Consider the following 14,452-nt stretch of genomic DNA (forward strand, 5'->3'; position numbering starts at 1 on the left):
ATGACTAACAAACACGTAAAAAGTACTTAACTGCAGAAAATATGACAATTCTTAATGTTCCACACTGATTTTCCATCTGAAAAAATGTAAGTATTTTACAAGTGTACATGTAGGGGTTAGAGTTTGGAACATATAGAAAGCATCCTATAAATTATGATTTTGTATAAATCTAGCTTATTACGCTCTCTATGAATTCCTTGGTTTTAAATAGATCCGAACATAATCATTGTAAACATCTATTGTCTGATTACTGAATTGTTTTTAATTTTTTTTTTCACTTGGCACCACAGTTTGAACTCATTCAGTAGAATGGTCCATATAAGAGAATGCTGTTCCACCAGCTGAGCTGTAAGAGATACTAGAAGTTTGCAATATGGCTGCCTCAGCTGACTGAAGTGATCTAGATGGGACAGTTATTACAGAACAGTAAGAGCTCAGCCTTTAAGAGCTTTAAATGTCAGAGGCAAGGCCTTGTAATTGAGGCGGAACTCAAGAGGAAGACGGTATAAATGGAATAAGAGCGGAATAAGATGCTCAACACACGAGCTGATTTAGAGAGACAGCAGGACAGCCAGCCAGTAAAAAACTACAAAAGTCTTTTTTTTTTTTTGCATAACTAAATGGGATTTACCATTAATATTATCCCAATGCAGAGTTAGACAGTCTATTCATACATGAGGATGACCTTTGACCCCTACTCTGTGTCTGTGCGTCCTGCCTTCAAACCTCAGCGCTGTGTTTCTCTCTGTCCGTCTGTCTTCTGTGCCTTCTTATCCCAGATGCCTGTCTTGAGCATCCCTTTAAATGGTCCTCTAGCCTAATGTATACAAGCTTAACTCATACAGTCATTCATAGCTAAGTGTACTGCATTGGCCTTTGCTATATCTGTGAACTCATGAGTGCACGTAAAGTAGATACTAATTTACTCGAGCCTTTTGCATGTGACACTGTATCTGTATTTGGATTAAAGGAATCCTCCAGTGTTTTTTAACCTAACCTCTATTTACCACATATGAAGTATAGACTCGATTATCATGGATAATAATTCAAATTAAAAATGACAGGGCAGGAAAGAACGGAAGAAATGTTGTGAAATACATTTATAATAGAAGCCAGTGGGCAGTTGCTGAATTCTGGGACTAAATGTTTACACTAAATTCATTTACACGAAACTGTAATTCACTCTTTCAGAGATCAGACTAGTTTTATAGAGAAGAATTTGTGGTTAAATTGTAGTTATCTCAGATTTACTCTTGGGTATCAATAAAGTACCTCTGTCTATTTATTTATGCCAGAGCAGTAAAATTGGCAGAGATTTTACTGGCTCCACCCAATCACCATGGAAACCAGAAAACCTTAGGGAAAGCAAAAGTAACCAGAACTACATTTTGACTGTGTTTAATTGAAAAAATTGGACTTCATGAGAACTAGTTATGCAATGAAATTCTTTTTTGTCTGCCTTTTTATTAATGCATTTGAATGAAATGTAAGAAAATTCAAACTTTTATAATCCTTTAAAAAAGGACAAAATCATTAAAAACTTTCTAAGTATGTACAGTATGTGCCTAAAAACCCAGCACCCTTAAAAGAGCAGTTGGTCATCCAAAACAAATTAATTCCTTTTTTAGCTTTTCTTTGCACTTTGGCGTTGCTTTTTGTGAAATTTTTTATAATCTTTTTTCATAAACTGAGTGTACAGATGGCGTTGGCATGCTCGCACGGACTTTCCCTGTACTTTTACTGTTGGTTTTCTGTATTTTGCATATCATGTCATGTTTTCAACTGGTATCAAAGTGTAGTAAGTTCGTGGGTGTTGCATCATCTCTTGATACTCAACATTACATTTTTTATGGCATTTGGCAGACGCTCTTATCCAGAGCAACTTACAGTGTGATCATTTTTTTTTTGTTTACACAGGTAGGCGAAGGTAGTGTTAGGAGTCTTGCCCAAGGACTCTTCTTGGTATAGTGTAGAGTGTTTACCAAAGTGGGGTTTGAACCCCAGTCTACAGTGTAGAAGGCAGAGGTGTTACCCACTACACTATACCAACCACTACAACATGATTACTAATCTACATAGAAACCGTCAAATGGTTAAATGGCTAAATTTGCTGCCACTCGGTTTGCTTGAACATGTCTATGCGGACCAGTGAATGACAGCAAAATTGGGAAAAAAAAAACTTTTTTCATTTCCATTAAAAGTTTTGTAAAGAGTTAGATTGTTGTTTGATTGCGAAGCCTAAAAATTTGTCCTTTTTTGACCATTTTTGGCTGAAACTTTTTTTGGTGGCAAGAATACGAACATAAGAACAGCTTTATTAAGATATTCTCTCGGTCTTTCTCATCCTAACTATTTTTAGAGTGTAATGGTTATAGTTATATATTTGCTTTATTTATATCCCATTTAGTGCCCATTGGCTTCTGTTCTAAAGTTTGTGTAAGTTTTCTGTTGTTTTCTAAGTCCAGACTCATACACTGAAGTTACTGTCTGTGCACTACAGATGTGGCAGATTGCGATTAGGTTGAAAAGTGTTGGAGTATTCCTTTAAGCTCAAGCCAAACCAGTAACCGAAAGATCTGTCATGTTATTGGCACACAAGCTTTGCATTTGGACAGGCATCAAAGGCTTCAGTAAATCTAAAATCCATTAAAAACAGTTACTGACCACCATCCACTACATCGCTTCAGTGACCCACACGGACTTACATGTAAACAGCCCATTTTCTTAAAGCACCTTAAGCACCGCTGTCATCCTGAACTGTGCATTTGTATCCACATAGAAGCCAAGATTACATTTATTTACATACATATACATACATATCTATCTAATAAATATCTAATTATATGTGTTGTACTTGTGTTTTGACCGCACAAGCCGATGCTTGCAGCTAACGGATGTCCTGTGTACGTTTTTCAGGAGAAGACGAGCGCTCTCAGTCTGAGCAACGTGGCCGGCGTCTTCTACATCCTGGTGGGCGGCCTGGGCCTGGCCATGCTGGTGGCTCTGGTCGAATTCTGTTACAAGTCGCGGGCCGAGGCCAAGCGCATGAAGGTGGCAAAGAGTGCACAGAACATTAATCCCACTTCCTCGCAGAATTCACAGAATTTTGCCACTTATAAGGAAGGGTACAACGTATATGGGATCGAAAGTGTAAAAATTTAAGTGGGGTAGGATACACGGCCGTCGTCCCTGATTTCTCCCCTCGTGCACGCTTCTTCTCTTCTTCTTCTTTTCTTCTTCTTCTTCTTCTTCTTCTACTTCTTCTTCTTCCTCCTCTTCTTCTCTTTGGCTTCCATCTATTCCCTCATAACCCCCTGAATGTTCTATTGAATGAGGAGATATTTTGGACGAAGGTGGATCGTATGTAATGCTGTATGGGTTTTGGTTCCTATTCAAAGACTCCTCCCTTTTACTCTTGACCCTTTCCCTCCCCTCCTGTCCTCTCCTATCCTCTGCACCCCATAACGAAAGAAAAACTTTTCTTTCCATATTTCATCTGAGCCTGTTCCGTCGACACCATCGGCCATGTATGACTGTTCTACTGCTCCTCTACATGGCCATTCATGCCTGTGATATGATTTCTTGACTTTGCTTTGCTTACAAAACCGTCAGTGACCATGAAGTACTTGTTTGTGTCTCCAGTTTGGATGTTCTCTCTCATGAGTACTTGGTCCACGTTGACTTCTCAATATACAGCTGCAGTGAGAGTTTGGGGACGCCTCGCTTTTCAGAATGTTTACTGATAATTGAGCATGTTCTTTATGTTGGTTTTGAATTGCAATGCATATTTTAAACTAAACATGTTTACTTCTTAGGAAAATAATATCATAAATGTAAAAAATTTGTGCCAATATTAGTGACAGTGCTATGTAGGGAATAAAACCAAGCCCTGCCCATTTTTATGATGTCATGACTTCAGTGATCATCAGCACTCAAACCTTTCAGATCTTTAGACTTGCTTATATGGCTGGCCTGAATAATTCAAATACTCAAGTATTTGTTTGTTAGGTTATGTTGCTAGTCTTAAGACATCATTATTATTACATGGAAAACATCAAAAGTTAGTTTAGTTGCATTGTAAATTCATGTCTGGCATCCGTCTTACCTCACCTCCGAGTGCAGCAAACTACACTGCTTTCGACATAGCCCCCGAAGCAGGAGCAGAGATGGCTAACAAATGCAAGAATAAACATTCCCATACAAAAAAAAATGGGCCAAGTCTAAAACTGGCAAAAAATTAAGCTTTTTACAGGCCTTAACAGCAAATCATTATGCAGGAAATGAGCAAAAATTAAACTAATAGGTGCAGTAAGTTAGAGTGGTAGAGCTTTCCCCATTGGTTTCTTCAAATGTTGAAGTTTTGTGTATAAATGTGCAGACAGTCCTTTACAGAAAGACGAGTCAGTATTTTCCCACTTAGCACTGATTCACACAGCTGAAAAACACTGCCCAGCTAGTTTGTGTTTAACATGAGACCAAATATTCACTATAGGGTTTAACTCTGGACCCATATTTTAGGATTGGCTCCTTTTTTTTTACACAGGAGTGTGCTCAGTGCAAATTTTGCGATGTGGCTTGTGTACCACGCAGGAAGTTTGATGAATCATCTCAGATGTGTAGTATAGCAATCCTTACCCGAGGACCGCCATGCGTCAAATCCACACTGCCTCCGACTCATATAAGACGATAAATGTACTTAAAACATTAGCATATAGCTGTTGAATGCTCGCGAAAACTTTGTCTCTGTTTTATATGACTTAAAGTGTCTAATTTATAGTCTAATCTAATTTACACAATTTCACTCTTACCCCAAATATAGTTGATCAGCCAAGACTCGTTTAGTGTCTGAAGCTAGCTTTATTTAGTTTTAAGCTGTAGCTAACAAGTAATGTAACTTATAGCTACCTGTTAGCATTGTGCAAACTGCACCTAAATCATCATAATCTCGCCTCAACATACAAGAAACATACTGTTATCTATTAAAACTTATAGCCAGGCTATGAAAACCTTTTTTGCACATCAGCTACATTAGAGAGGAATTCAGTCCTCTGCATAATTAACTGGTTAGCATCCCAACAACTGAATTATGCAAAAATGTAGAGAAATCAGTGGAATCCTCTTTTATGAAGCCCTCAATGTGTCTTGACTGATGGACTTCGTTTGGGTTCATGTATAAAATTGTGTCAATTAGATTTTGTAAGCTAATTAAAATGAAATAGCAAGAAAAGAAAGCAAGGTGTCCCCAAACGTCTGATGTGCAGTGTAGAAGGTAGAAATGGTTTAAAGGGTTTTTTTTTGCCTCACTGGTCATATCTGTGATGTGTTGTAGGTGACCTTTTCGGACGCGATGAGGAGCAAAGCGAGGTTGTCTATCACTGGTAGTACTGGAGAGAACGGCCGCGTGATGAGCCCAGAGTTTCCTAAAGGCGTGCCCGCCGTACCCTACGTCCGGCCTGGCGTGGGCATGAGCGTCAGCCTAACTGACCTGTCCTGAGGGATAAGACCCTGTCGAGTGCCTTAAACAATGGATTTCAATAGAGCAAGTTCTTTCCCTCACCCCCTCTTCTCTTTTCTTCTCTCTCTATTTTCTTTCTTTCTCTCTCTCTCTCTTTATCTCACCCTATTTATATGAATGGGAAAAAAAGACATTGTCCCTCCTCCAGCCCTTTGAATAGACTCACAATGCTATCCCAATTACATCTATCCCAACACAATAGGGCCGTATGTAACGGGTGACATCATTCCCCCAGTCGCGGAGAGGAGAAAAGTCGACTGATGGAAGTTTGCACGGCAAGGATTCCCCACGGGTGGGAAAACAGTCATCGTCTGAAGATTACTTGTGTTTTTTGTGTGTTTGTAGCTACTTCCACACCCCCAAAACCTTCATGTTGGCTCAAGCACACTTCATCAGGATGTGCAATGTTCTTTTATTAATAAAACAAACACAAAAAATAGGTATAAAAAAGTATTTTTTATGTATTTTCACACAAAAAAGGCTTTTGAAGAGATCTGCTTACATACCAGTTGCATATATACTTGTACATCTTTAATCTCTGCGTACTTTTAAAGCGTAGCTATCATTAGTTTCATACTTTTTAAACGCCAAATATATCGCTTATCATGTAATTTATTCTTAGTCTGACAAAGTTATAACTTAAACTCATTAACGTTTTGGTGTTACGATGATATAAAATATCTAGCAATGCTTGACATTTGGAATCTGTTTCTAATAGTGGTGCCGCATATGTTAATATTGATTTCATCTCTCTGTTTCTTTTTTTTTCGCGAATCTGGTTGTATTTTCTTTCATCAAAGATCAGGGTAGCAATTCTGATGATTAAAAAAAAAAGATGAAAAAAAGTGAGTTTACAATATTAAAGCAAAAAAGAAAAAAAAAGTACCTTATTGTATTATTGCCTAATGTTTTGGTGTGAATTGAATAGATGCATACACATCAACAAACCGGTCTGTTTAAAATGCCAAATAAGTGAGTGTGCCAAATTATTACTGAATATAGTCTTATTATAATCTGTCATCAATGTGAATGTAGTAAATACATTCTGTAAGTTTTTGTAACTAAATGTACAGTTTGATGGCCTACACAGTGACTCGACATGCGATTCTCTATTTAGCTTTTTATTTTCCGTTTGGTTTACAGTTCAGCACTAATAGCATCATTTTATTTCATTTGCTTTTTTGGGTTTGTTTGTTTTACCCTCGTATTTCCATTTCCATGGCGTCGCTGAGGTTATATCCTACTTAGAGCTACACACAGATATCTACTTCATTAAATTAATTAATGAACTGTTAAAACATTTAACCATCCGGGCTCCAAATCGCCTTTGTTTGTTTGCTGTTTACAGTAGGCCTGTTTGGTGCTATTGGACATTCAATTGGAAGTCGACAATGAGCACTGTTGGTCAATATTTATTACGTTATATAAAAATCATTTAAAATTATACCTAATAACTGTAACACGTAGGTATTGCCCATTATGAGAACATATACTGTCGGTCCTCTGAATCTTAAAGGTGAACTTAAATATTTGCACATTTGGAGATTTTTAAGTGTTTTTTTCTTTCATTGTTTTATTTACTTTTTTTTTCTCCATCATATATAATCCCATTGGTTTTTGCCTTGTCTCATGTTTTTTTAATAGAAGAGCAAATGTGTACCTAATAATATCACTAATATCAGTCTTACTTCTCAGTCAGTTTCGATCAATTCAATCTCGTTTTCAGGCAGTTCTGTCACTTTGTAAATGAATGTGTGCCAACTTGTTTATTTTTTGGGACTCTTTCTAAATAAAAAGTGACTAATAATGCTGTGTGAGCTTTGCTTTAAATGGAGATGCTGGGGCGTAAAAGTAATTACAAAAATGATGGTCACACTTTATTTTGAGTGGTTTTTAGATGAAATAAACACTAAACAGACTCTCAGTAACAATAACAACACAACAATAATATAGATTCAGTAGGTTATCGAGAGACTTTCAATTAACTGCATAAATAAAATTAGTTTATAATCTGATGTTTTTATTTATTTTTCTCTTTTTTTTTATAAGTTCATATCTGTAGATGTTTGACCTGAGAGGAACTGAACATGTAACAGGTTTAATACAGAACATCCTCAACAAGCTGTTATAGACGAACTGACACCATTCTGTACCTGGAAATTAGCTGGATTAGGTTTTGGGTTGAGGTTAGGGTTAGAATTAGGGCCAGGGTGAAGGTTAGGATTAGGTTTTAGGTTGAGGTTAAGGTCAGGGGTAGGATTAGGGCCAGAGTGAGGGTTAGGATTAGGTTTACAGGGTTAGGTTTTGGGTAAGGTTATATAAAGTCTACTATCTCTTCAAGATATTTACCGCTGTGTGTTCAGATGCTTCCCTACTGCTACTTTACTGATATGCTATTGATGTGTTACTGATACTCTGTTAAGAGTTTATCAATCATCTACAAAGAACCGCTCAAAATAAAGTGATAATCTGGACATATTGAAGTTGTATAAATTAATTCTGTATATTCATTACAGTGAACTGAAACTCCTCCCTCGCCAACTATCGGCCACTTCGTCACAATAAGACAAGCAAGTTTAAGCGTCCAGAGTCCATAACTGTAGGCTAGTTCTGTGCCCCAAAGTGACCTAATCTTATATTTTAAACTTCAACCGAGATATTAAACTCTCACATTTTGAATTAATCCCATCACTGTGTATCTCATTTGTATGGTTAGTAAATTTTTAGCACCATCAAATCTATTAGTGCACAAAAATCAGTCAAGCAAATTTTCCCATCATTACTGACACCACCATTCTGAACACACACCATTAGCTAAATATGCTAACATGGCTAACTATGAATGGAGGCTAGTAGAAGTAGGTAGAGTAACGTACACCTCTCCTCACAAGATTGTACGTGACTCATATCTGGAGTTATGAGGCTATGAAGAGGGACTGAGATACAGATCATCTGCCTCTGACCACGTGGAACTGGTGCATTCGTGTGTCCATCCACATTTTGTGTTAAACTGACCAATGGGCACTCAGGAAATCTCTAAAGACTGACCCATCACGCCGGAAACCCTTCAATCTTCATTCAGTCCACATCGGAGGCACATGAAATGGTGTGCAGAGAATTTACAGCTGCTGAAGTTGCTGCAGTGGTTTTGGAAAGTAGTGATGAAGATAACGGAGCATTTTGATATGAAACATATGAGTATCATGTTATATGAAGAGCCTTCAAAGGAGAATTTCAGAAGATATGCACTAATACACAAATCTAGAACATGTCCTCAGACCCCAAAAGATTAAAAATCAGAGACTTCAAGAATTTTTCACACCACATTATACATCTTTATGTATTGTACAGACTCAAAACGAAGGTCTGCCTCAATGTATAGGTTTCAAATGATCTCGAAATTTTGACAATAATAGATAATTCACTCACATCCTCAAAAGACTCGGCCTTCACGAAGTTTTGACTGAGTTCTCTTTGAATTCTCTTTCAATCATCAAATTCATCCACCCGGGGAAGGAGGCCAAAAACACAGCCATGCTTTAAAATGTTTTGCACAATTACACATTTCCATCAGAGAGGTTGCAAAATCAATTTCAAGACAAATGAAGAGATAGCCACAAAAAATGCAGAAAGGAAAAAGAGAAAAAGAGGAATACAGAAAGGGGGAAAGAAAGAATACAAAGTAATAGAGTTATATATAGAAATAAAACAGGCAAAGAAAAAACAAATGCAAAAAAGGGAGAGAGAGAAAAGAAGAAAAGAAAAAGACTGCAAAAAGAGAGAGAGGTTAGACAAAGAGAAAAAGCAAAAGAAGGGAGAGAAAGAGATACCGATAAAAAAAAGGAAGAGAAAAAAAGAAAAAGAAGAGACAGAGAGAGAAAGAAGAGAGAGAGAGGAACCTAACTTCTAAGTATAATATCACTCAAATGTTAATCCCAGATTGAGTTTATAATTTTTTGCGATTGTAGCCTTAAAATAAAAAATTAAAAGGCTAAATAGTGAAGAATATAATAATGTTAGATTTCAATGCACACAGTCACTAAGAGTTACTGCTGAAGAAGCTGTTTAAATGGTCAGAAAGTCCATAAAAATGACTGTGTGTGTGTGTGTGTGTGTGTGCGCGTGTGTTTCTCTCTGTGACGTCTGTGCGGTTGTGTTAATGAATGTCACACTTCTCCCTGAGATTATCCCCCCTTCTTCTCTTTCAGCCCATATGCTGCTCAACAATTCCACACACTCATTTTCCATTTCACCTCAGAGTTAATTACGGTTTATTAAAGTCATGTAGCTGCCGCGCTCCCACCTGAACTGCAGGTAATTAGGACAAATCGACCATCAGGTATGGAATGGGGACACATTGGGGAAAATAACAATATACAACTGAAAGAAATCTATGCCATAGTGCTTTTGTAATCACATATTTCAGCCATTTTAAGGTGCACAGGTGTTCAGTTGCACACAGTCAGATTCTGTAATCTCCATAGAAAAGCACTGACCAATAGAATGCTGAGCATCTGCACATGAGCCTAAGGTCACCATGCCCAATGCCAAGCATGGGTTAGAGGGGTATAAAGGAGGATCGGGCTGTGGTGCAGTGGAACTGCATTCTCTGGAGTGATGGAGCTCCAGAACTGACCATCCAACATCAGTACCTGACCTCACTAATGCTCAATCAAATCCTCACAGCAATGTTCCAACATCTAGTGCAAAGCCTTCCCAGAAGAGTAGAGGCTGATATTGCAGCACAAGCTCACTATTAACACCCTTCATTTCAGAAGAAACACAGGAGTCTACAAACATTTTAGGTTTCTAGCCCTGAACTGTATTTTCCTCTCATTGGAGAACATTTTATAGTCATTTTGTAGGCTTAATCCCTGTTTTTGTCATTTATCAATACCACTAAAAATAAAATCCAACATTGTGTCCTGGTATGGTAACCTCTCAGTTAAGCAAAGAAACAAGCTGGCCCAGGTGGTCAACCAGGCCAGTAAGATCATTGGAGACAAACAACTGTCACTCCAGAACTTACACATTCGAACCATAACCAAAAAGGCAATCCAGGTCTACAAGGCTGTGTGTGTGACAAATTATATAGATTTTGGTAATAATTTTATTTATTTTTTTAACCTCAAACATGACTGCAATAAAAGTAGTTATTGGTCTAAATCATAGAAAACCTTTAAAAAAAACTAAAAACAAACAAACAAAAAAAAACTAAAAAGAATTTGACATAATAAGTGAACATGGATAAATGTGCAAAATGTACCATTAACTCCCCAGTCCATATACGAAAACTAAACTGGATAAACTTTGGAAACTGTTTGGAAATCATCATGATTTGCGGTTTAGCTCCACCCTTTCCTATTGAAGTGATAAGAAGTGTTGTTACTGCAGATGAGGAAGCCAAGAAATGAATTGTGACTCTTTTGGTACATAAAATCAAACAAAAAGGATCTCCTTTTTTTATCAATCAATTAATTAATCAATCAATCGGTCAACCTTTATCTGAACTTGTAGGGTGATGACTCTCATTACTATGTAGCTGAGCAAACAAACAAAAAAATTCAACAAGGGATTGAAAAGAGTAAATATGAATTGGTAACACTTTATTTGAATAGTCCACTTTAGATGCTTTGTAGATTCTTAATTTACTTTCAAGTTAAATTCAACTAAATATCTACTAAATTGACCATCATTTTCTTTAACTATAAACCTGGCTCTAATCCTAACCCAACCCTTAACCTTAACCCAAAACCTAAACCCAACCCTCACCCTGGTCCAAATCCTAACCCTAATCCCACCACTGTTTAGAATCAACTTTTTAAACAAAGTTTTAACAGATAGTTTGTTAACAATTTGAAAATATATAGTAATATAAATATAGAGTGGACTATCCAAATAAAGTGAGACCTTTTATGATAGTAAACATATAACAAAGAAAATCAATAAAACCAATGTGTGAAATTTCATGATGATTGGACCAATAGAATTATTGAAATATTTACCATGAAAAACCTCTTTACATTAACTTACGTTTTGCCTTCTGCTGTAAAGACATTATTTTGGGGATACTTATTTTTCTTTGGACAGCAATGGTATGTAAAATATGGACACTTTTATGATAAACATATTTCAGATACATTTTCAATAATTTACAATATTGTCAAAGCAATGTCACAATGAAACAATTTGTCTTTCGAGTGAGCTTATTTTTGACAAATGCACTTAAGATGTGAGAGCAAACAGGCAAGATTCAGAGGCTGAGTATTGGAATATGTGAATATTTTATATGGAAGTGCTCCCGGTCCTCAGAGACTCCGCCACTTCCCTGTGTGTGAACTTCAGAGTGTGCCTGCAGGCGCGTCACGAGCTCTCCGCAGACAGAATCAGAGATGATCATTGTGTTTCCTCACTTCCTTAATGAAAAATAGAGGAGTTCAGGCCAGCCGCTGCAGACACGCTGCTCTAGCCTCCACACGGTCAGCCCTACAGGACAGAGACTGACCTAAAGCTTCAAACATTTCACTTCTCAGACAGAGCAGGGCACATTTCTAATGTGCCAATCTTAAAATACTAAACTTATCACCCATCACCCACCAAAGGCTATTTAACATACTGATTAATATTCAAATAGACATCGTCCTGCGTTTCTTCTCAAATTAAGGGTATTAATAGTGAGTTTGTGCTGCAGTAACAGCCTCTACTCTTCCGGGAAGGCTTTACATCAGATGATGAAACATCGATGTGAGGATTTAATTGAGCATTAGTGGGGTCAGATACTGATGTTAGACAGCCAGATCGATCCAACTCCTCCCAAAAGTACTGGATGGAGCTCCATCACTCCAGCAAACACAGCTCCACTGCTCCACAGCCCAATGCTGGGGGGCTTTATACCCCTTTAGCCCACGTTTGACGTTGGCCATGGAGACCTTAGGCTCATGTGTGGCTGCCCCAGAGGGTTCCATTCCATTGGTCAGTGCATCACTAGCTGAATGTCGTAACAGTAAGAATGAATGAGCTAAAAAACAGCTGAACCTATCAAGCCAAAAAAGAAGAAAGGGGATAATTCAATGAGAAGATAATCCATTCTGTCAGCACTAACTTCAATAACATTACAGCTTTCTAGTGATGTGCCACAATATAAATAACAAGTTGAGTCAAAGTTTCATTATATTTCACTTTTTACAACAGGAATTGTCACAAAGCAGATTTATAGACAAGTCTGGGTCTGAGCCCCCATGAGGAAAAACTGGCAAGAAAAAAAAAAGAAACCTTGAGAGGAACCAACGGGAACCCATTCTCCTGTGGTCCACACCGGATAGCACAACAATAGCACAAGAGCAAAATGAACAGAGAATAATGTTTTACCGTAAATATGAATTATTAACATACAGAAAAGGGGGAAAGCAGGTGAAACAGTGGCTCTGATTAAATAGCTTGAGTCTAATGATTTGGGGTGACCTGGCTGGCATCAACATTGGCATTAACTGTTACAGCACCATACTTGATTTAATTGCTCTAATGGTAAACTAGCACCTATAGCTAAAGTTAGCTATTGAACATCTGTTTTAAGAATTATGCTGCATTTACATGGTGGTGTATTGGTAGTGAATTAATGTGGTCAGCAGCGGCAGCATACAGCTCTGTAAATGCAGTCATATTTGGGGAAATCATGGTTTTTGTTGAGTTGGAGTGATCCAGAACTGACCATCCCCAATTCAGTCATTTCCAATTCCACCCACTAGTTAGGACTTCCCCAATCACATGATACTACCAGCAGTAGGAGGACGAAAGCAAACACAGGCTCCCCCAAGACTTGTCAAGCACCACCGCATCTTTTCAAACTGCTACTAAAACAATGCCATTGGACAGCGCTCGGGGGAAAGCGCCAACTGCCAATTGTGTTACGACAGCCAACAGACGCCTGCACTGACTAGCATCGTGCTAGGTGTTGGGGGGAGGGAGGGCCATCCTATCCACCCAGAGAAAAAGGCCAACTGTGCTCTCTTGGGCTCCCGGGCCGTGGATGGCTGTGGGGCGATTGTGTTTTATCATAAAAAGTAATTTGAACACACTCTAATGTTTGTAATGGTGTATTTTCATTAAAGTTTGGTTTTGTTGGACGTTAACAGGCATGCCTGGACTTCAGTGCACATTTACAACTCCTGCATCTGACATCAGATCAAACTTTTGAAGGAACGCTCTGTTGGCTGCTTGTGAACACTGTCATTGCTGCTGAAATTTCCTGCCCTGATCCATTGAAAAACATGGAATATTCAGTGGTGGTCCCCCTCTGCTGTTCTTGTGGTTTGTGCATGCAACAAGCCGTAAGGCAGCTGGTAATGAAGCGTGAATGGCTGTAATATTTTCCAAAATTTAGCAGTGTCTGACAGTTGGGGGGTGAGTGTATGGGACGCATGTGTGAGACAAATGACTTGAGAAATTTGACAAAGCTGAAGTTGGCTTCTTATCAAAATTCCCTGTTTCACCTTAAATGGTGCAACAGTCAGCTGCCTGTACAGGTCCCAAAATTTAACAGTTGTGCCATTTAAGGTCGAGTGGAAAGTTCAAACAAGAAGCTGGCGAAAAAGAAGGCAACTTCACTTTTAGAATAAAGTCGTAGAAAGTCGTAAAAATAAAGATGTGAAACAACATTAAAGACTATTTTCGCTGGGCACAGAAACTGTCAGAAATTGTAATTATACTGTGATATAAATGTTTGCCCATACTGTCCACTACTGCTTGTATCCATGATTATTTTAAAGACAGTGTGTATGATTTAGTGGCATCTAGTGGTGAGGTTGCAGATTGCAAGCAGTTGAATTCTCTCCCTCACTCCTCCCTTTCCAAGCATGTAGTAGAACCTATGGTGGCCATCGGGTTTTCCTGTACTGAATTTGTTTTGCTTCTTCATGTTTTTGCTTCTTTGATGACGAG

At 38.1% G+C, this 14,452-nt stretch overlaps 1 protein-coding gene across 6 annotated transcripts in view; it reads left to right on the plus strand.

The window, feature by feature from the left end:
- Positions 1-6,343, plus strand: part of gria2b (glutamate receptor, ionotropic, AMPA 2b) — a 68,633-nt gene extending 62,290 nt beyond the window's left edge. For 2 of the 6 annotated variants that reach the window (XM_036569259.1, XM_036569261.1), the window contains exons 15-16: positions 2,917-3,051; positions 5,330-6,343. In XM_036569259.1, coding sequence (XP_036425152.1) covers positions 2,917-3,051; positions 5,330-5,494 — 300 coding nt within the window. In that variant the 3' untranslated portion in view covers positions 5,495-6,343. Of the gene's footprint in view, positions 1-2,916; positions 3,168-5,329 lie in introns of those variants that run through there. The other 4 variants (XM_036569262.1, XM_036569263.1, XM_036569264.1 and 1 more) reach the window with 3 other exon arrangements.
- Positions 6,344-14,452: the final 8,109 nt, after the last annotated feature.

Source organism: Colossoma macropomum, unplaced genomic scaffold (assembly GCF_904425465.1).
Source record: "Colossoma macropomum unplaced genomic scaffold, Colossoma_macropomum, whole genome shotgun sequence".
In the NCBI taxonomy this organism is placed as follows: Eukaryota; Metazoa; Chordata; class Actinopteri; order Characiformes; family Serrasalmidae; genus Colossoma; species Colossoma macropomum.